Source organism: Argiope bruennichi, chromosome 4 (assembly GCF_947563725.1).
Source record: "Argiope bruennichi chromosome 4, qqArgBrue1.1, whole genome shotgun sequence".
Lineage (NCBI taxonomy): Eukaryota > Metazoa > Arthropoda > Arachnida > Araneae > Araneidae > Argiope > Argiope bruennichi.
In genome coordinates this window covers 67,049,229-67,071,104 of record NC_079154.1, presented here as the reverse complement: position 1 = coordinate 67,071,104, position 21,876 = coordinate 67,049,229, and the positions used below count along the sequence as shown (strand labels likewise).

The 21,876-nt window shown below is 26.1% G+C and overlaps 1 protein-coding gene across 2 annotated transcripts in view; it reads left to right on the top strand.

The window, feature by feature from the left end:
• Positions 1–12,604, top strand: part of LOC129965464 (cytoplasmic polyadenylation element-binding protein 2-like) — a 94,463-nt gene extending 81,859 nt beyond the window's left edge. For both annotated transcript variants that reach the window (XM_056079355.1, XM_056079356.1), the window contains 2 exons: positions 3,426–3,607; positions 7,475–12,604. In XM_056079355.1, the coding sequence (XP_055935330.1) occupies positions 3,426–3,607; positions 7,475–7,702 (410 nt within the window). In that variant the 3' untranslated portion in view covers positions 7,703–12,604. The remainder of the gene's footprint in view (positions 1–3,425; positions 3,608–7,474) is intronic.
• Positions 12,605–21,876: the final 9,272 nt, after the last annotated feature.

Genomic DNA, 21,876 nt, shown 5'->3' with positions numbered 1-21,876 from the left:
TTGCTACTGGGTTTGAAATATCACACTTAGAAATTTACTGTTTTTAGTTACTTTCATTTTATTATAGTAAATTTCTTTTCGTGTTTTTTTTTTTTTTTCTGTATTTGAAACTTTATTTTTATTTTACAGATAATTATCTGGCTGTTCAAAAAATTTGTTTCTTTCTTTCTTCAAATTTTCAAAATCTATCCCTTTTATGCAGAATAAATAAAATATTTTTTTAAGGAAAATTTTTCTTAAAATTATCTTTATTCATTTAGTTTGATATTTACTACATTCTAAAGAAATTATTGATTCTTAAGGTGATTGCCCACATTCGTAACAAATTTTTTTGAAAAGGCTATTTTTTAAGCTTTAATTAATGTTTTCTTGTTAAATAGGGTATGGAAACAAACATCTATATAACAATTTCTGTGATTATCCCATTTTTTTAATTGACAAATTTGATGTAAATTTTAGCAAAATTTAACCAGGACGGTTAACACTCTACACAAAATTCTAATTCAGTAATTAAAAATTTCTTTTCACATAACATACATAACATAATTATCTTCAAGATAAACTAAAATCTAAGAGATTAATTAAAATGTAAAAATATTATGAAGGTTTTGATGTTGCAATGTAGACGTTATTCTTAAATTTTCAGATATTTTGTAACAAACAAGTAATATATATATAAAAAAATTTAGTCAATTCCCACTTATGTCAACAAAAAAAATTATTTTAGTTACTTTTTATTATTACAATTTATTATTACAATTAATATAAATATGTATATACATATAACAGAATTACAATATTAAGTGGTAAAATAAAGCTTGGCGACAAACTTGGCAGCCATTTGGTGACATGGCGACAAATTTGGCGATCAAATAGAAATTACTGGACAAATTTAATTAATTAATTAATATTTGAAAAAAAAAAACTGTATTAATATCAAGTGTCATCCACTAAAAGTTTAAAAAATGTGTTTGAACTTGAGGGGATGAATAAAAAGTATTTTATTAACGATTGAAAATTTGAACAAAATATATAGAGAGAGAGTGTGAGCTAATATTAGGAATTGAAAAAAGGCTGTAAGTAAAAAAGTATTTACTGTACATCAAAACTTTTAGGTCATTTCATAGACAATAGTATAAAGAACATTTCCTGAAAATTAATTAATATTTTTTCATTAAAAAATATTAATTAATGTTGGAGATATCATGTTAATGGTTTACAACTTCTATCGAAAAAATTATTTTGAAAAAAAATGAGTTTAAAGTTTACTGCTAATTTAAAAAAGCATTTTCTCATCATGTGCAAATTCTCTACATTTATACGTTAAACCTTTTCCTTCATTCATTGCACATATTTTCTTTCGTTGAGCTCATATTTTTTTCTGTGAACTTTTGCAACTGGTAATGAATGCTTTTTCGAACTACAAATACGTTCATAGTCAAAAAGCTTTAGTCCTTTATGAGTGTGACTACCAACTTCTGTTTGAAATTGATTTAACACACCTTTTATGCCATTCCACCTTCATTAAACTGAAGGACGGCAATATTATAGGACCCCAATCTCAACGAAATGTTGCTTTGAAGCTCAACGAAATGTTGTTTCGGGACTATATTGCTGAGCAAATCATTAAAACTCTCATTAGCGTTTTATGTCATTCCATGCAAGCATTTCTTTAACAATTTTTTATCACAAAGTTGCATATATACAGGCTTTATGATGTTTATAATGTTTTGCGGAAATCCAATGGATTTCCCAAGAAAGGTTTTCCCCTGTGCTTAGCTTGTTGATATTTACACCAACTATTGACTCCTACTGGACATTGCCTATGCGTAGGATGTTTCGAGATTGAGCAACAGTGATAAAATGCTGCAATAACTCCAGATTGCATGTTTTTTAGACTATCAAGATTACTGCGAATGGCAATTTCATAGTAATTCTGATAAAATTCCGATGAAATTATCAGTTAATTTACCCTTTCCTTTCAGGCCCTTTGTTGATTTTTTTCTATTTCCATGACCGACTGCCAACTCTTTTTTGCAAATGGCCAATGCATTCTAATTTGGTGACTGTATTTGCATCATATATATTTTTTCCCACCATCATAAGCTTTGGAGTCACTATCGCCATAATATTGTGTATATTGCAAATTTCCTGACAAGCGTTCGAATATACGATAGGCTCCGACAATCTCCATACTGAAAGCTGAACCTTTATGATTTCGACAAGTATGTTTTTTCTTGTTGACATTCTGTTACACGTTCTACAAAAATTGGACATTATTTCTATGTCTAATACATTTCCAGTATCAACTGATATGCAACTTATGCAGCCATTGCGGGAAGAATAACCACGTTTCTGCCATGTAACATCCACAGACACTCCACAGTCTGAGGTATTTTTCTGTGATATGATGTAATTAGCTGTAGTTTTCATACATTTGTTAACTGCTTCCGAAACAGCCTCCTTGAGTTTTAGCTCTTGCCTTCTAGATCTTGCCTTTTCTTTTTGGAAAAGAAAAGTCAAATCCAAAAGACAGAAAAGTTTTCTCCTAACCATTATATCCTTTTCCAATCCATCTTAATGCAAAAACAACAAATGTATTCAAGTGATTCTTGTTATTGACTTTCATCACTGAAGGAAATTTTTTTATAAAGCTGCAATTTTTGCATTTTATACAAAAATGTGATGATAAGCCAAATTTCGAATCTTCATTTAGCATTAAACGATTTTTGAAGCATAGAGGACAACATAAAACAGAAAATACAGATATCAATTTTTGAACACTTATGATACGATTTCCAGAGAGTTCAGAAGGTTTGCAAAATCATCATAATTGATACTTATAAGTTTCGAAACGCTTGCAGTTAAACTTTGAAAAAGAGGAATCGAAAAGAGAACTAGAATGTGAACAGATGCTCAAGAGAGTGAGAATCTTGCCATTTAACATCAAGAAATTAAAAAAACGTTATGGCCGTGCACTAGCAACATCATAAAATTATTATTTGTGATTTAAAACTAAGAAAAAAAAGTTTTAAAAAAATATGTTAAAAGTGACATTTTACAATAACTTCCGGTTAATTTTCAAATAAATTGCACTTTTTTAATTTGGTATGTCTCAGCTTCTAGATGACATTAAAAAAAAAACGGTTTTGGAAAGAAAAATGTTTGTTTGAATTAAATTATTTTTGCAAAAAATTTTTTGACCAAGATGGTCAAAAATGTTTGTTTGAATTAAAATATTTTTGCAAAAAATTTTTTTTGATCAACTTGGTCGAAAAATTTCATATTCATTGCCATATTCGATGTAGGCAGTCACCTTAATAAACAGAATCGAATCTAATGCCGTAAAATTTTGCGTCGATTTATACTAATACAATTTATTAGTGTACAACATGTTATACATGAAATTTCGATTGCTATTTCAGTGGAATTGGCTATGATAATGGATCGCCTTTATGGAGGTGTATGCTATGCTGGCATAGATACTGATCCCGAACTGAAGTACCCCAAAGGGGCTGGACGAGTAGCATTCTCCAATCAGCAAAGTTACATTGCAGCCATCAGTGCAAGGTTTGTCCAGCTGCAACACGGAGATATTGAGAAAAGAGTAAGTGGTAGAATAATTTTTGTTAATAATTTTTTTTAAAAAACGTATTAATTGCATATGATTTATTAGGCGAGAATAATTTTATTACTCACGAAGTTATGAATGTTTTAGGTCCTAGGCCATAATCTTCGAAAACTTTTTGCAGTGACTAAGACCGGCATGAAAGTGAAACTGTTTTAAACAATTCAAAAGACCACAAAACTTATAAATTCTCAAAAGCTTTCTAGCAGTAGATAATTTGCAATTCTTATTTTTTACTCTCTTTTGTTTTCTTATTACATTCATAAGAATATATACCCAATTTGAATCGTTGTAATTGTAATCTTTCCAGCATTGAATCCATTCGATATTTAAAATTACGTCCATGCTTGGTCTATTATAGTTTCCTTCGAACTTAATATAATAATAAACAATAATATTATTATTTATATAACACTAAGTAAATATTTTTGAAAAAGTTTAGTTCAAATGCGGAAAACGCTTGAAAGATTATATTTAAGGAAAAGCATTGCATTTCGAATTCAATAAGCTCCTATTTTTTCATCATTTCAATATATTTTTCCGTAATGTTATGTTATCTAAAAATAACCTGTCAAAAAATATCTAAATGCTAATCTTATTCAGAGCCAGTTATCTCACATTAAAACTGAAACTTTATATCGTCAACGTAATAGTCTAAAAATGTATGCATTTTTGTATGTATTGGGAATTATCTCTAATTACATCGATTTTTTTTTTCAAATGGCAGCAATTAATTTCAAATGTAAATTGAAATTCTCCAAATTTAATTATTAATTATAATTTCCACCTAAAAAATATAGAAGTTGAATAATGAGCAGTCAAAACTTCATTAATAAAATTATATTATATCGATGAATAAGTTTATCATAACGACCATCTAATTATCAGTTTTGGTTATTCTAAAAATAGTTTTATTGAAACACTTTTTATTTTCCATCAACTTTTTTTTCAGGATATACGGTAATTTTTTAATTGAAACTACACATAAAGAACGATATAATGGTATATTAAAACAAGCGATCTTCATAAATCTGGTTTTATCTTCAAAAGGATATATCTGAGGTTTAGTTCCGGTTTAAGTTTAAAAATGCAATGTTTTATTAGCTTTGAATTTTTTTTCCATCTAATTTTTTTTCCATAAATAAAAATATGTAATTTTGAATTCATATTTGAACAAATTTTTTTGACATTCCTTTCGATGCATATTTTTAATAGCTTTTCAAAGATCCTATGTTTAATGATAGAGTCAATTAATAAAATGCAAAAAGGAAAGGAAAAATTTAGAAAATGCCTTATTTTCTACTTTTGTATATGTATTTTGTATAAGTATTGACTTAATTCTTTCGTTCTTTTCGAGGGTTATTTCGAATTTTTTTTTGGAGTAATTGGAGGGCTCGCTATCCTAAAATTCTTTTTTAAAAAATGTAGATTTTCAATGGAAAAATTTGAAAATGATACGAAAACAAATAGGAAGACAATCACTGCCTTCATATTTGTAATTTACATAAATTTAAAAACAGATTACTAAATTAAATGAAATATTTTACTTGATTATGATGCTTATGAGTTTGATCAATAAGAAATATTCGAATACTTTTTAGACTTATTACACATAATGTGCAGTTCATCAACTTTTTATAAAAACCTTTATTTATCTTTTGTTTTCGAAAGAAAAATTCGAGAGATAAAAAAAAATCGTAATTAGTGAGTCTATTAATTTCTAGTAGAATGCTATATATTATATTAAATAGCATATTTGAAATAAAATTAAATATTCGTTTTTCAAGTTATTTCCAAAATTCAAAATATAGAGAAAGTTTCCTTGAATAATTTTTCGGAAAATATTTATTAGTATTTATAATAAGTATTTTAATTTTTAACTCCTTGGCAAATCCAAAAGGCATTTTGAGTTAAGCTGTATTTAAGTCTACCATAATAGGCAATATTAAACCGATATTAACGATATTCTCGAACTCCGATAGGTTTTACAGTGATGAAGTTAGTAATGGATGACTAGTGGATTTTTATTTTTGGGCACTTGGAAGTTGCTGATTAGTGAGTTATAAATGACGACTTAAATGTCTGTAAATCTGTTTTGACGTAGAACAACAAAAACAGAATCCCATTGCATAAAAAAAATGAACCTATTCTTGGGACGCTAGTTTAAAAATAGCTTTAGTTTAACCGAATCGACTGTGGTTCCGAAAACACGGAAACGAGCGAAAAGTTTTCTTTCTTCTTAAGGAAAAGAAAGAATGGATTTCGGTTGGGGAATTTCTTTTTCATTTGTCTCAAAAGTTTGCTCGTATAATATGGATCAATATATAGAAATCTAAAAGTTATTAACTCAAAAGAATTGATTTTGATTTTAACTAAAAAAAGCTTCGAAATTGGAATTATTTCGAAACTTCAAATACCTTGCAAAAAAAAAAAAAAAAAAAAAATTTAGAGACCTAGTATATAACGAAATTTATTCCCTGTTTTTGAATACCTGAAATTTTCTAGGCGCTTCGTAAAAAAAAACTAAGTTATAAATTTTTTAATTTATAAATTTTCTCGGAGAATGCTCTTAAGTTCGCCACATTTTAATTTCCAATTATTTTTTATATTGTTCATCTCCGTGGGGAAAAAAAGCAATTTAATATTCTCGTTTCACTCTTTTGAAATAACTTTCCTCTGAAATGGAAAGGTATATTATTTCTAATCAATAACGAGAGTTATTTTTTTTTATGCTATTATTAGCGGCATCCAGTATAAATCCATTATGATAACATATTTATTTTTCAGATATCATTATTTTGTTGTTATATTGTAGAGGTATATAATTTTGAGACATTATTAATTTTACTTTATTATTACTAATCTTGCCAACATATAAAAACGAAAAAAATGTATATATATGCACATTTTTTAATGAATATAAAAAAAGACATTTCTGTCTATGAGAGTTTTGTTAAGTCATGTAAATTCTAAATATTAGGTGCTTGCATGTATTTTGATTTTATTTATTTATTTATTTATTTTTCATTTTAAAAAGGATTTTATTAAGCAAAATTGGTACAATATATATCATTCAAAATATTTTCCTTCATTTTCTACAACTTTTTTCCATTTTCGTCCAGTAAGTCTTGAAACTGATTGTATTCGATTTTTTGTTTTCCAAACCGTTTATTTATTTATTTATTTTTTTCATTGACATTGAAATCACAACTCTTGAATCGTTGAAACCAAAACCGACAATTGGGATATGATGGAACATCGTCACCATAAGTTTTTAAAAGTGTCTGATGGGCTTTGGCAGCAGATTTCTTTAAATCAAACAAAAAAAGCAATGAATGTCAAAAATGCAATTTGGAGCTTTTCATGATTGGGGTCTTTATACACTGAATAACTCAATAATACTAAATGAAAAGCTTTCAAAATGATAACAATAAAGTAATAGTAAATTGGTAAAACCCAACGCCATTACCATTTATATAGATATTTCGCATGTTTACCAATAGATGTCGCTGATTAAAATACATGCAAGCACCTAATATAATAAATAGTAGATTGTTAAAAACAATTTCATTGGCAATCCCATTTATAAGAGACATTTCTATCCGACCCAAGCGCGTATGATAACGGTCTAGGAAAAAAGATCTTGTTAATCATTTTTAATTGTAGCATTTTAATAAAAAGTTTTAAAGGATGATAAATCTATGAATTATTTTTGTTTACTTATTTTGAAATAATTGAAGTAGACATTTATTCTCAACATTTTCATGGCCTCGTTTATTGTTAGGGACCTGTGATTTAAGGAGCTTTGCCCCAAATATAGCTAAAATTCTTTAATTTCTCTCATAGGTGGAGGTAAAACCGTACGTGCTGGATGACCAAATGTGTGATGAATGCCAGGGATCCCGGTGTGGGGGCAAATTTGCCCCTTTCTTCTGCGCTAACGTCACTTGTCTGCAGTACTACTGCGAACACTGCTGGGCAGCCATCCACTCGCGCCCTGGCAGGGAGTTCCATAAACCCCTCGTCAAGGAAGGGGCTGATCGGCCAAGGGCTGTACCCTTCCGATGGTGTTGAACGGCTGCTGGAGTCTCTTTTGTTTAGTTTTTGTTTCTGTTTTTTTTCTTCCTTTTTTTTAAACATAATTTATATATATATGTGTATTTTTTAGCTAGCGTCAGTTTTTTTCCCCCCACAGAAATATTCTCGACAGCTTTTTGATAGTGTGTTCCCCGAACGGAATTTTGGTTTCCTCCCTATGTTTTCTCTTGTCATTTTTTTTTTTCTGCGATTCTTTTAACATTTTTTTTAATGCTGCTGCGGCCATCATGCTGTGTTTCAAGCATATTTGGGCAGTGATCCTTTTTAGAGTGATTCAGAAGCTGTAAAACGTAGATATTTACATTTCATTATAAATATATATTACCTATCTCTTAATTCCCCTCTATCCATTTTCAGCCCAGATTATAGCTACCTTAGAAATTTGAATCAGATCACGATCTTTTTATTAGCTCGCCCTGTTTTAGAACTAGTTTTTAATGGGAAAAAAGTAATGTATAAAATCCAGATTTCTCATCCTCTCTGAGCAATAATTAAAGCCTTACCTTTTAGATACGTTTTGTAAAAGTTAAAAAAAATGTATATTTAAAGAGCGACTGATACATCATTTTAAAAGAAACTGAATCTGCTTTTGAAGAATTGGGACACTGTGAAAAAGAGTTTTTTCTGTATTTATTATTCTTTTATTTTTGTAGTAAAAAAATATTATATCCGTTGTTTAATTTTCTAAATTATCAAACTCTGCTGAATATGTTCTAATTGGGATACGGGTGTTGGCAGCAAAACTTAGTCTTTCAGGTCTTTTATATATACATATATATATTATATATATATTTAAAAATTTAGCCATTATTTAAAAAAAAAATGTATTTATTTTTCTCATGATGTATGTGTGTAGCAGTGCTGGAAAATTGTTGCTAATGATATTTACCAAAGAACATCTAGATATTTTATGTCTGACTGTGAGAGGGCTACACATCCATGCATTTCATTGCATACCTACCACATTTTTTTAGATGTGTGTTTTGGTAATCATGTACATAATAAAGCAGAATTAAGCATCTATAATTTAATGTTCGAAAGTAAAAAAAAAAAAAAAAAAAGAAATCAAAAACATTATTTTAAAGATGTTTTTATCTGTTTTTCAGTGCAGTATTTATTAACACGTGTGGATTTTTGTAAACTACTGTTGTTGTTACTAGACACTTGACTGTATATTATCCTAAATATGCAGTGTTGTAATTACTTGTGGACATTTTTATAATATTTTTGATTTTGTTATATTTGTAGAAAGCTTTCACTTTTTATATGTGTGTTATATTATATGCGGTTTTTCTAGTCTCTAGTATACAGTGAAATGCATTGGTAGCCCAACACATAATATTCACATACATCTAACAATCCTTTAATGATACTTAGGTGTGATAATTATAACCTAGTTGTTATGACAAACCCATTAGAAACAATATTGAAAAAATTATTTATGCCTCTTTAACTTTAGTTTCTGTGTCATGTCTGATAGGTGATCCTCTGGTTAATAATGTCTAAAAATTCAGTAAGTGTACCTCAATATTTTCCTAGAAATATGGCAAAATATTTCAGTCGCCTGTTAGCTGTTTTACATTATTATCTGGTGTAAACTGTTGTGCAATTCAGTGTTCTGCTGTGATTTGTGAATTGTAGCATTATAGTCATTAATATTGCATAAATCTTAATATATTCAAAAGATTCATTTATTTAAATATAGATATATTATAGAAATATATTTTTTTCTTTCTTTTTCATACCGTCTCTGTTCTGCAAAAAATATTCTTTTTTGTATAGCACAGGTTTGAAAAATCATAGTGTATTTTTAATATAATCTTTGCTGTACATATTATGAACCAAAGCGAATTTTGTGTCCATGTTATCTACCCCTCATCGGTTTTTATATGGGATAGGGACAATCAGATTCAAAATGTTGCTTGAGTGGATATCTAGTCAAAAACACTTGGCAAATATAATATTTTTCAATTCTATCAATGTTAAAAAAGATATAAGCAGTGAAAAAAAAATGATGCTTGGTCAAAATTTTAAAATTGATGTGGAATTCCCAGCATTCTTTAAGAATGCTAGAATTTATTATTTTTTAAAAAAAAGTGTACATAATAATTATATATATTATATATATAATCTATATCTCCCCTTTTCAAATTGTAATTTAAATTAAAATATTCTATTTCTTAGAGCATTTCCTTTCTATAAATAATATTTTATAAAAATTGTAGAGATAACAGTTAAATTTTTTAATATATTGATTGAAATTCATCCTGTTCAAATACGATTTTTTCAGTGAAATCTCTTTTTGTATAAGTAGTTAAGAAATAAATGCTCATAGAATATATTCGCAATAAATATTCATAACTATTTTTTGCTTTTCAAACTATTTTAGTCAGTAGCTATTCTCAAAGGATCTTATTTCATTTGCAATTTTTCATTAAAAGATCTTCGAAAAAAAAATTTTGTATCCATCTTATAGTTTTAGCTAGTGATCTTAAACATCTAGAAAAAAAATATTTTATAGGTAGTCGAACTCTTTGTGAGAGCAAAAAACAAACAAATTTTGCTTTCAACCTGTGAGTGTGCTTTCAGAATTTTAGTATGAAATTTGAAATTAAATTATTCTAGGTAGTTAGTCAGATAGTTTTAAATTAGGTGTGCTTTTACTTCCAAAGTACCATTGTAATATATATTTGAGCTATAAGTAAATATTTTAACTATCAGTAATAAATATAACAGAATTGCTCAGAAAACATTTTTTCATAGTTGAAATTCCATTTTTCTAGATGTTGCATAGAAATATTTATTCTTCTAAATTTTATTGCTACCAAATGATAATGAAGGAATCATAAAGCGGTTTTGAACCCATTTATTGGTATGGGTTTTATATATTTCTCTTATATATAGCATTTCACATTCTCGAACATCTTGCAGCTGCATTTTAAGGTATCGTGACAAGGGAAGGAATAGAAGCAATATTTCAAATAGTCATATCAATATGAACAGGTGACGTTGCTTTGGCCCTGCTAAATTTTGCATTTCTTTCTGATTTAGTTATAAAGAGTTAAATAAGGAATGGCATTCCTTCCTTAATTTTTATTGGGTCATCTGTCAATTATTTGTGTTGGTAAATAGTGATTGTTTTTAAGTGATATAAAAAATAACTATAAATATAGGTATATTTTCATATATGGTATACATGTATGTGTTTATTTATTAAACTATTTATATAGGATTATGCCTATACTTATGTGTTGTTGAAATTATTTTTTGATGTAAAAAAATGAGAAAAAAAATCTATTTATTATTACTTATTCAAATGTATATTAACCTATTTACAAGTTGCTGTGTGTAGGTGTTTTTCTCTTTGCTAAATACAGAGTTGTTATTTTTTATTCTATTTTTGTCTGTGTACAAAATGTATTTATATGCTGGGAAAGTGTCAATGTGCAATAAAATGACAATTCACCTGAAGATTGAGACCTTATTTTTTGTCAAAAAAAAGGTCTTTATTTTAGATTTTATATAGAATTGTTTGTAAACTACAGAAATAATTTATTGCTTTTCTGAAACATTTATTGACAGATGGCCCTTCTTTTCATTTTCATGCTACACATAGCACCATTTTAAGCTGCAATTGATTGAAATTTATTAACCTAAAAATTAAAAGCTTTTGCTATTCTAAATGCATCTTTTCATATGAATGGTACACGTACATCAGGTTCAATAAGTGTGATGTGTTTTGCATGTTGGACCTGTGCTTCAGTGATAGTACGTTTATATATGGTTTTTATGGATGTTTTAATGTGTGTGCATTTGTTGTTTTTATAGCCATGACTATTGAATACTATGAAAGAATTCTTTTATTATTCTTATGTTTTTAATCCAGTGGGATAAAAAAAAAGTTCAAGGGATAAAATTAAAAAAAAAAAAAAATGGAAAAGTGAGAGCTTTTTAAAAACGTTTAATTGTATTAAAGAGTCATTACACAAGAATAATTAATATATCTTTTAATATACCTTTGTAAATTAATGTTACATTTTCTCAAGATTTATAATGTTTCACATTTTGTATTTTTCTGACTGTGTAGTGTTTTTTCTCTAATAAGCCTATGTGTGTGTGTGATAGTAAAGAAAAAGACCCAGATAGAGCACCTCTGTATATTAAATGGGGTAATTTTTTATTTTTGTGAACGGTGCTACGTGTGCTTTTCCTGCTGCCTATAGCTTCCCTTTTTCGCCGAAGCCTCTCCTTTAATTGACAGCCAAGATATTTTGATAGATTCACTGAGCTAACTTCAAGTCTTGAGAAGGAATGGGAAGTGTTCGGCAGAAAGACGAAAGCATGGCCAGTCGGCCACGAACAGAATGGCCTCTTCTCCTATTGAGCTGTTGTCTGTGAGAATTCAAATAAAATAATAAGGCTCCAAATACAACATCTTCTGTTTGTGATTATGAACGCGAGCAGGAAAGTTCAAAGTGAGAGTAGTTTTGAAAATGTATAAAAAACGATTACATGAAATGTCCCTGCATCTCACTATGTTCCTTTGTAATTTTTGTATTCATACTCATTTTGAAAGATTTTACAAGAGGAGTAAATCATGGAGTTGAAAAAAAAAAGAAGTGATGAAGTGATTAGATGCTGCTCCTCTTGACATATTTTTTTTGATGTTTATGAAAAGTTGAAGTTAGTTTTTAATTTTAATAACTTATTTATAACTGCCATATCTATAGTTTTTTAATACTAAAGGAATTTTTACCAGTATTATTTTTTGTAGGAAAAAAAAGAAGTCTCTGTGCATTTTTCCTTCAAAAAGTGAAATGCTATGAGTCTTCATAAAAAAAAAATGCTGTTTTTAAGTGTTTAAAAATTATTTATCTGCATCCCTTTGATGCCATTTTTTTAGAAACTTTTTGTGTTAATGTGGTTTAGACCATAGTTTTCTATAGAATGTGGTGATGTGACGAGGTTGGTTCCTTGGGAAAGGCAGCAGTTGTAACAGAGGCAGTGAAAAGGTGAGCCGATATATGGTGTCATTGAAAACCCACCGACATGATTGCTTTGACATTAGCCTGTGATAATTTTGTAACCTTCTGTTGTGATGCTAATGAAAAGCTCTACCTCTCCCTTGTACATTGTGTCTCACTATTCAGACTAGTCGTTGTGTATTCCTAAAACAAACAAACAAAAAAATCTTCCCTTTCGAAGAATTGTGTGTAACTAATATAAAAATAAAATTATGGAAGAAGTACACACCCACTTTGTGTTCAACCTTTTCCTAAATGTAATGATTTTGTGTATTATAAATTTATATTTATTTATTTATGGTTAAAATTTTATTTATAAATTTTATGATTTTTAGATATTTGTATTATATGAACAACTTTTGTTAGTGCCAAAATTTTTTTAATATTACAGATTTAATTATTTTATTATTTAAGATTTTAGTTTATGATTTTTATATATTTGTTATTATTATATTGATATTAAGTATTTTGTTCGAGTACAAAAAGTTCAAAAATGTTTTTTTGTTAATAATGATGCTATCTAGTTTAATGCACAGTTTAAACCTAATATTAGAAAGGAAACTAAAAATTCCATAACATAAATGCAGCATTGCAATAGAATACACAAAGTAGTTCAGATATTGTTTATTAACTATGAGAAATTTGTATAAATTATATTTATTATGTTTTGTTTAATTTAATTTTATTCAGATAGTTTTGTAAAAATATTTATTAATTTATTTTTATATGATTTTTAAGATAGTTTTATGAAGCCATATTTCTATACTGGTTCTAGTTTGTGATTGGACAAAAGAAAGAAAGAATGAAAAAAAAAAAACTTGCCTCTGTTACATCTGATTCACCTTTAAACCAGGCTTGTCTTTAAAATGTGGGAGAGTTTGAAGATTATTTGAATAATTAAATTGTTGTGGATATTAAAACCAAATTGCTGTTGGTTTTGTGGAGACTTGAGTGAATAACCATATTTTGTTTAAATGACTTTTCAATTGTATAATACAGTTTTGTAATATCAACATCATAATTTATTTCACATTTTTTGGTACTTTCTATGTTTTTGTCATCTGAAGCGAATTAGTTGAAAGATTTTTCATGTTTGTATTATTATTAATATTTAATATCACTCGACTACATGTCTTTTCAAGATCTTTGTGTAAAAGATTATTTCTGGTAGTTCTAATAAAAAGCACAGCAAAACTTCCAAAATGGTGGTAGCCTTATGTATCAAGATTTCTTTCTTTATACTTAATATTTTCTTTGCACTTAACTAAAAATAAATCATTATTAGCACATTATATGCATAACATTAGAACATAATCTTTAATTCCTTATTTATAAGAAGAGATCGTCCTTTTTGTACTTTATTTTGTTCAAAAAAAATATGACATTTTTAACATTTATAAAATAAAATATAATACTACCTGCACACATATATTTAATCCAGCCTATAGCTGCCCAAGTCTTTTCCCATTGCCAGGAATAATTCTGCAAATGGCTAAAATCTTCTAAACTCTCAAAATAAAGGGTTGAAAATAAACTTTTCAACTTATTCAATTTCTCTTATATGTTTTTTTCTTATGAAGTTATTTCATTTTGCATTTGCGTGGCTAATTGAGGTTAATCTCTTTAATGTGGTTGAACCAATAAATTTTTTATTTTACAAAACCTGCTGATTCAGCTAGCTTTTTGCATCTCATATTTTTTAAACACCATTGAATACAGTAATATTTTTAGTCAAGTTTGATAGCAAATTTATGAATTTTTCTTATATTTTAAACTTATTAACTGATATATAAATAAAAGTTTTGTACAGATTACATATCACCATGAGAATAAAATGTAATTATTATTTCTACAAACTGCATAAAAGAAAATTAATATTAATTAGTAATTGTTCATTAATAAGCTGAGTTTCCCCCACCCCCCAAATTGCTAACTTAAGTAATTTGAACGTTTTATCATAAAATACCATACAGTTATGGAACACAACAAAAAAGATGTTGGAATATTGAAAATATTTAAATACCAATCCATCAATTAACATTTTAGCATGCTAATGTTTCTAGGGGTTGCCTACTATCTATAAATTATTAGATGCAAAAATTGTTCAAAAATTCAAAAGGATACACAAAAATTGTTCAAAACATTGGATATAGATCTACCAAATATGCACTAAGTGCTCATTCAAGATTGTTTTTCAAATTTTGTTAAATTTATTAATTAAAATTTGAACATTTCTCCTTAATAATATTAAAACTTTTTATGGTATAAAATCCATTTTATATCACTTACAAACTTTTAAAAATTAGATTTCAGAAATACCAGTTTTAATTATATGCATTTTTTTTTTTGTGAGGGAGAGGGTTACTGAATTTTTAAAAATTTATTTTGCACTTTCATTTTATGCACTAAGTGCTCATTCAAGATTGTTTTTCAAATTTTGTTAAATTTATTAATTAAAATTTGAACATTTCTCCTTAATAATATTAAAACTTTTTATGGTATAAAATCCATTTTATATCACTTACAAACTTTTAAAAATTAGATTTCAGAAATACCAGTTTTAATTATATGCATTTTTTTTTTTTTTTTTTTTTTTTGTGAGGGAGAGGGTTACTGAATTTTTAAAAATTTATTTTGCACTTTCATTTTATGCACTAAGTGCTCATTAAAGATTGTTTTTCAAATTTTGTTAAATTTATTAATTAAAATTTGAACATTTCTCCTTAATAATATTAAAACTTTTTATGGTATAAAATCCATTTTATATCACTTACAAACTTTTAAAAATTAGATTTCAGAAATACCAGTTTTAATTATATGCATTTTTTTTTTTTTTTTTTTTTTTTTTTTTTTGTGAGGGAGAGGGTTACTGAATTTTTAAAAATTTATTTTGCACTTTCATTTTATGCACTAAGTGCTCATTAAAGATTGTTTTTCAAATTTTGTTAAATTTATTAATTAAAATTTGAACATTTCTCCTTAATAATATTAAAACTTTTTATGGTATAAAATCCATTTTATATCACTTACAAACTTTTAAAAATTAGATTTCAGAAATACCAGTTTTAATTATATGCATTTTTTTTTTTTTTTTTTTTTTTTTTGTGAGGGAGAGGGTTACTGAATTTTTAAAAATTTATTTTGCAACTGATGGAAAAGTATTTTATTGTAAACTTACATTTTAAAAATATTTATTTTCAAAATATGCTTCTGCACTTTTATTTCATATTTAATGGAATTTTTACTTTTTGTTATATTTTATAAACTGGATTTTTACAAATTCTGATTTCTGCCATTTCATCAAAATAACAACATCCTTATACCTAAACTCAACAGTTCATATTGGAGGGGGAAAAAAACCACATTTATGAATTGAAAAAAATTAATAATTGTATGCATAATGTGTAAAATTTTGACACTGAATGGTTTTATACTTTAAATTATTATTCTAATAAAGGACTGCATTTTAAAGTTATGAAGATCTTCTCTACTAGCCTATAATGCATCATTAATGTAATAAATCAATCAGAACATTTTGGAAAAATAGAATTATTTATTAAGCACTGTGGTCATTGTACTAAAAGATATGGCGATTTTATAGAAAGCAACTTTAAAAACTTTCACTTTTTAAATATTATCTAAAATGCCATTTTATATCTTTAATGACTATATATTTGTTTTTAAAAATATATTATATACAAATTAATATGCTATCCTTAATATTCAAAAATAAAAATCTTACTGTGAATATCTTTTAAAACAATAAATTTTTAACTCTTTCTCAATTTTTATTATTATTGCTGCAAGAAATTTAAAATAAGATAAACTATTTCATCAATTCAATAGTTTTTATTTTCATAGTTAGTCATAATTTATTTACTTATTTAATCATTTTCTCATGATTAATTATAAATAAAGTAAATAAAATTCTTGAAAGATTGACCATAATCATCAGTCAAATGATTTCTTTTTTTATAACTATAACATTAAAAATTATTTTACAGAATCTGTTATGTAAGATATAATCATTACCAATAATCAAATAATTCATAGGATTTGCAGTGTTTACAAATTTATTTATTCGGCCATTTGGCTAATAACATTTATCAATTTGTCTGAGTTCTTTTAAGCCTAAAGGCTTTAGACCTTTATCTAGTTGGAAATCTGTCACTATAACTATCTAAAATTGAAACATTATTCTCTCTTAAGAATACCTTAATACGCTACAAATTCCTTATTAATCTTACAGCTTATTTCTAAGAACTTAGTTATATAAGTGGAATTGATGGATACTGAAAGATGTTACACTTATAAGTACAAATATGATGCCAGAGTGTTTTTTAAAAAAATTCAAACATGTTATTTAAAAGTTAACATCAATTTATTAATTATGGAAAACTTGTACATTCACACAAGCACAAAGAAACACCAAAAATTGAGCAATAGAATACAAAAAGAAAATAAGAATGTAACAAAATAAGTAATATCAATAAATTTCAATTTAATAATTATCAGAACATCTAAAAAAAGATAATCAGGACTTCACACAGTGATATATAGATATATATTCGAATTTAACAATAATATCTGCAATTGAATTGATGTACATTTAATATACATCTTAATGCATGTATGTCAAAATGTAAAATTTATGGCACTTATATAGACTAGATAGAAAATTTTACTAAATCGCAACTAAAATTATTCTTTCATAATAACTCAGAAAAACAAAACTTCAAATATTATTTATAGAAAGATTAAACATATTTAAATGAAAAAAACTTGTTAATGTAAATATCTTCTTTACAATATCTTTAATGAAATGCACAACCCTGATACATATACATATATATTTAGAATAATACTGTCAATAAATTATAAACATACATCTGATGTAACTGATAAAAAACAAATAATTGAATATTACAAAAAATAATTTAAATTTTGAAAACAGAAAAGTACAAAAAATATTACTTTATTCACAACACAATTTCTGAAATTTGCACAATGATAAGGAAATAACTTTTTTTAATTTATCAAAATTAATGTTGGTTTCTCATTTATATATATTTATTAACTTTATGTTTAAAAAGTTATCCTTTTACTTCATAATTAAAATTCCTAATGTTCTAAAAATGCTGTTCAATTCCTACACAATTTTTTTTCCATTGTTCTTGAAATAGGCTTTAAAAATGAGGCAGAATCTATAGAGTTGCAATTAGATTAGTCCTTTATACTTAAATATTCTAAAAATAAGATAAATAATTATACATTGAAAGCAGTTATTTTATGCAATGATCATATTTCAAAGCTATGTAAAAAATAAAAATGTCTGAAATGCATATGAAATCAACTTAGTTCAACAGAAAGTAATATAAAATTTCTAATTAATATGTAAATTATATTTGATACAAGGTAAATAATAAATTTTTTTGAATATGCGATTCTTGAGAACAGGGAAGAAAAAAGAGATATCTTAAAGTGAAAATAAAGAGGGGAAAAAACTTGTACTGATTCATGAAAGTAAAATATGCCGAGATTTGATTTCATATTTACTTTTCCAAAATGGTTTAGCATATAAAAAATAATAATGCTCAAAATGCTTTAAAATATTAAAAAAAAATATTACTTAAAATGCTTTAAAATATAAAAATGATATTACTTAAAATGCTTTAAAATATAAAAATAAATTAAATGTTCCTAAATTTTAAAAAGACATCTGTGAGGCTCCTCATATTTTCAGCTATTTTGATAAAATTTTAATTTGAAATGCAAAAGAATACTTTTACTGTCATATATATATAAGAACAAACATTTATGTGTACCAACAACATAGTTGTTCATAGACACTAAAACACAACTGCATATTTTTTTAGAATGTATGAGATACATACATACTTGCATGAGTATTAAATTATAAGAATTATTTCATTTTTCTTCAGTGGTTTATTTATATGCATCATTTGATTTTTTCTAAATGTACATTCAGATAATTTAATATTTTCATAAAAATTAACATGTTTTTAAAATGTATTTAAGCTGTTCAAGATAATAACATAGAAGCAATAAAAGATATTAAATACTGTAATTTTGTATTTTAATATTAATCCTTCGAGTACATTTGTCATAATATATGTTCGTAATTTTGTGTTGCTACAAAGGAAGAGTCCAAATTTAATTTACAGTTCCATTTGAGGCACTATCTAGTGCTTTCACAGGCAACATTGTTCAATGACAAAGTAAATCTATTCCAGATGAAAATTATTTTAATAAAGATATCACCAAAAGGTTAATGATTGTCATAAGATTATTAAAAAATAAGGAGAAAAAATCCTCCTTGCATACACAAATTCATGAAAGAATTTGTATGAAAAAAATTATATTTTAAAAGACGAAATTATTTTTATTAACAATATTTGTTCTCCTTAATAAGAAATATTAAATATATTCAATAGTTTTTTGGAAACTATTCAAGTACTAAGAATATTTTACTCAAGACCACAAATTATTTTAAATAACAATAATATTTTCAAAACATTAATGATACAAAAACATATACGAATCATTATTAATACTTACTTATTATTAAAAATAAAATTTACTTTGATTTAGAAAAATAATAGTAATAAAGTATTCAGCCAAAACACAAATTAAATGTGCATATATTTAGAAATTGCTATGTGAAATGATTTATTCCTTAATACTTTATATATATATATATAACAAATGGCATACACAGAATAATGAAGAAAAATCAACGAATATTTAAGAGTACATTAAAAATGTATATACAATTTTATGTGCTTTATAATAGTATAAAGATGTTTCTATATATATAAGCATGCTTGAAACAAATTTTAAACGTTGTATAAAGAAATAATATCATTTGAAGATGTTCTGTTAAAATTATACAATTATATGTATATACAGTAATTATTGTATATATATATATATATAGTAATTGCAGTAATTATTGCTATTTCACTGTGCATCCTAAATTAATAAGCTCCTTTACTATAATGATATAAAATTTATTTAACAATATAGAAATAAAATCTTGATCATATAACCAAACAGTTTCTGTATTATTATGTTTATAATCCGAAGACTTCATATAACATAGGTCACAGATATTGATAAACAGAAAGAAAATCCTGTTAATAATATTAATAATTCATACAAATGTAATTCAGAAGTAGTGTACTATCATCTCTGGGCATAATCTGGCTAATTAACCCCCGATTATCCGCGGAATTGGGTGGCGCGGCCGCCACGGATAACAAAAACCGCGGATAATCCGAAAAAAGCTAAAAACGGGTATAGCAAAAGAGAAAACAGTCATTCCAACTTTGAAAAATCGTTTTATGTACAATAAAACGTAAAATAAACAGCAGGAAATGTTTAACTAACGCTTACTATTTTAGTATATCACTCAAAACTCACTTAAAATGCATTTTGTTAATGAAAACAGAAAAGTGCTTTGTACTTACCAGAGGCGTCAACGATGCACAGAAAAATGAATACATATGTACTGTTTTAATACTATAATGTATTATGTAATTCCAAAAGCATAACTGTAAAACTATACCCTTTTGAAGAAATCAGTCATTTGCGTTTGCTTCTTGCTTTGGAAGCATTTTCTCTTTGCTTGGAAGCAAAAAAAAAAAAAAAACTTAGTGCCACTGGCGCGGATAATCCGCTCCGCAGATAACCCGCCCGCGGATAATCGGGAGTCTACTGTAATTTGAATCAAATGTATACTTGAAACATGAATTTACAACCTTATGTAGTTGTTTTCCAAATGTTCAAATAATCCACAAAAACATAAGAATTTTTCTTCTGAAAAACTTTTAAGAATGTTAATATAATTTAAATTTTTATTATTACTTGTTAAAAATGAAAGATAATGCATTTTCAAAATTAAATGATTTTTCTATATTTAAAAAGAGGGTATAAATTTACAAGAGATTTCCAAAAAATTCTTCAAATAATGACATATTTAAAATCTAAAATGAAAATTACTTAAAATGAATTTAAAGTGAATTTTGCTGAATTGTTACATTTTTTTAACACAAAATTTTGGTTAGTTCTGTTAGGAAAGTGTCTCCACCATTTTTAAATTTTAATTTTTGGGAATAATAAAGTTCTGAGGTAGATAGAGAAAAAATTATAATATCAATCAAGTAACAAATAAATAATAATTATTTTTCTTTTTTTAGAGACAAATTTAGTCAATGTTGAATTTTTATGAACATTGATGATTAAACTTTCATAATTTTTTTTTAAAGCAGTCTTTAAAAATATTGCAAAAAAAAAAAAAAAAACAAGGTTACAATTTTATTTTGAAAATTATTTTATTAACAAGGTCACAAAATGACTAAAATGTCTTTCACTGATGTAATAAGTAAAATTATATTGAGTCAAATCATAGTACATAATTTGATTCAATTTAATGTTACTGAATTTAAACTGCACATTTATGCTTTTAAAAATTATAAAATATCCTTTTCTTTCACATTTGATCTATTTTTAAGAAACTAGATATTTTAAAACCAATACGGGGAAAAAAGACAAGATTAAATAAAGCAAGAAATATTCTGCCATTACGATGAGGAATGCATTACAAACTTTCTGAATTAACAGAAAATTATACTTAATACTGTAGTTTAAAATAAAACAATCATCTTATAGTTAGTTAACAATTTAATGTAATGATGCACAAAGTAAAAATCAAATCTATACTAGACTCAAATCCTTCAATTTCAGCTCCAACATTTATAAAGAGCACATCATTATTCATTTTTTTATAATGTGCACATATATAATAATATTCACAGTAATGACATACAGATTTGATTGTGCTAAGTTTCATATTGAATCCAAAAGGCACAAGGTGAAAAGGCATATTATAAAATTTCATTAAGGCCTTTTGCAAATGATCACTTGCCACAATATAAATATGTAGAATATTTTTCACAGATGCCCGGAGAGCCTTAACCATTTTATTAACAAGATTATTGCATTTTTTAAGTAAAAAAATTATTGTAAAATTAATAAAAACAATGCTAGATGTTAAAAAATTCAATCCAGCAGCTGATAGCAATAAAATTCACAAGAAATATGTGC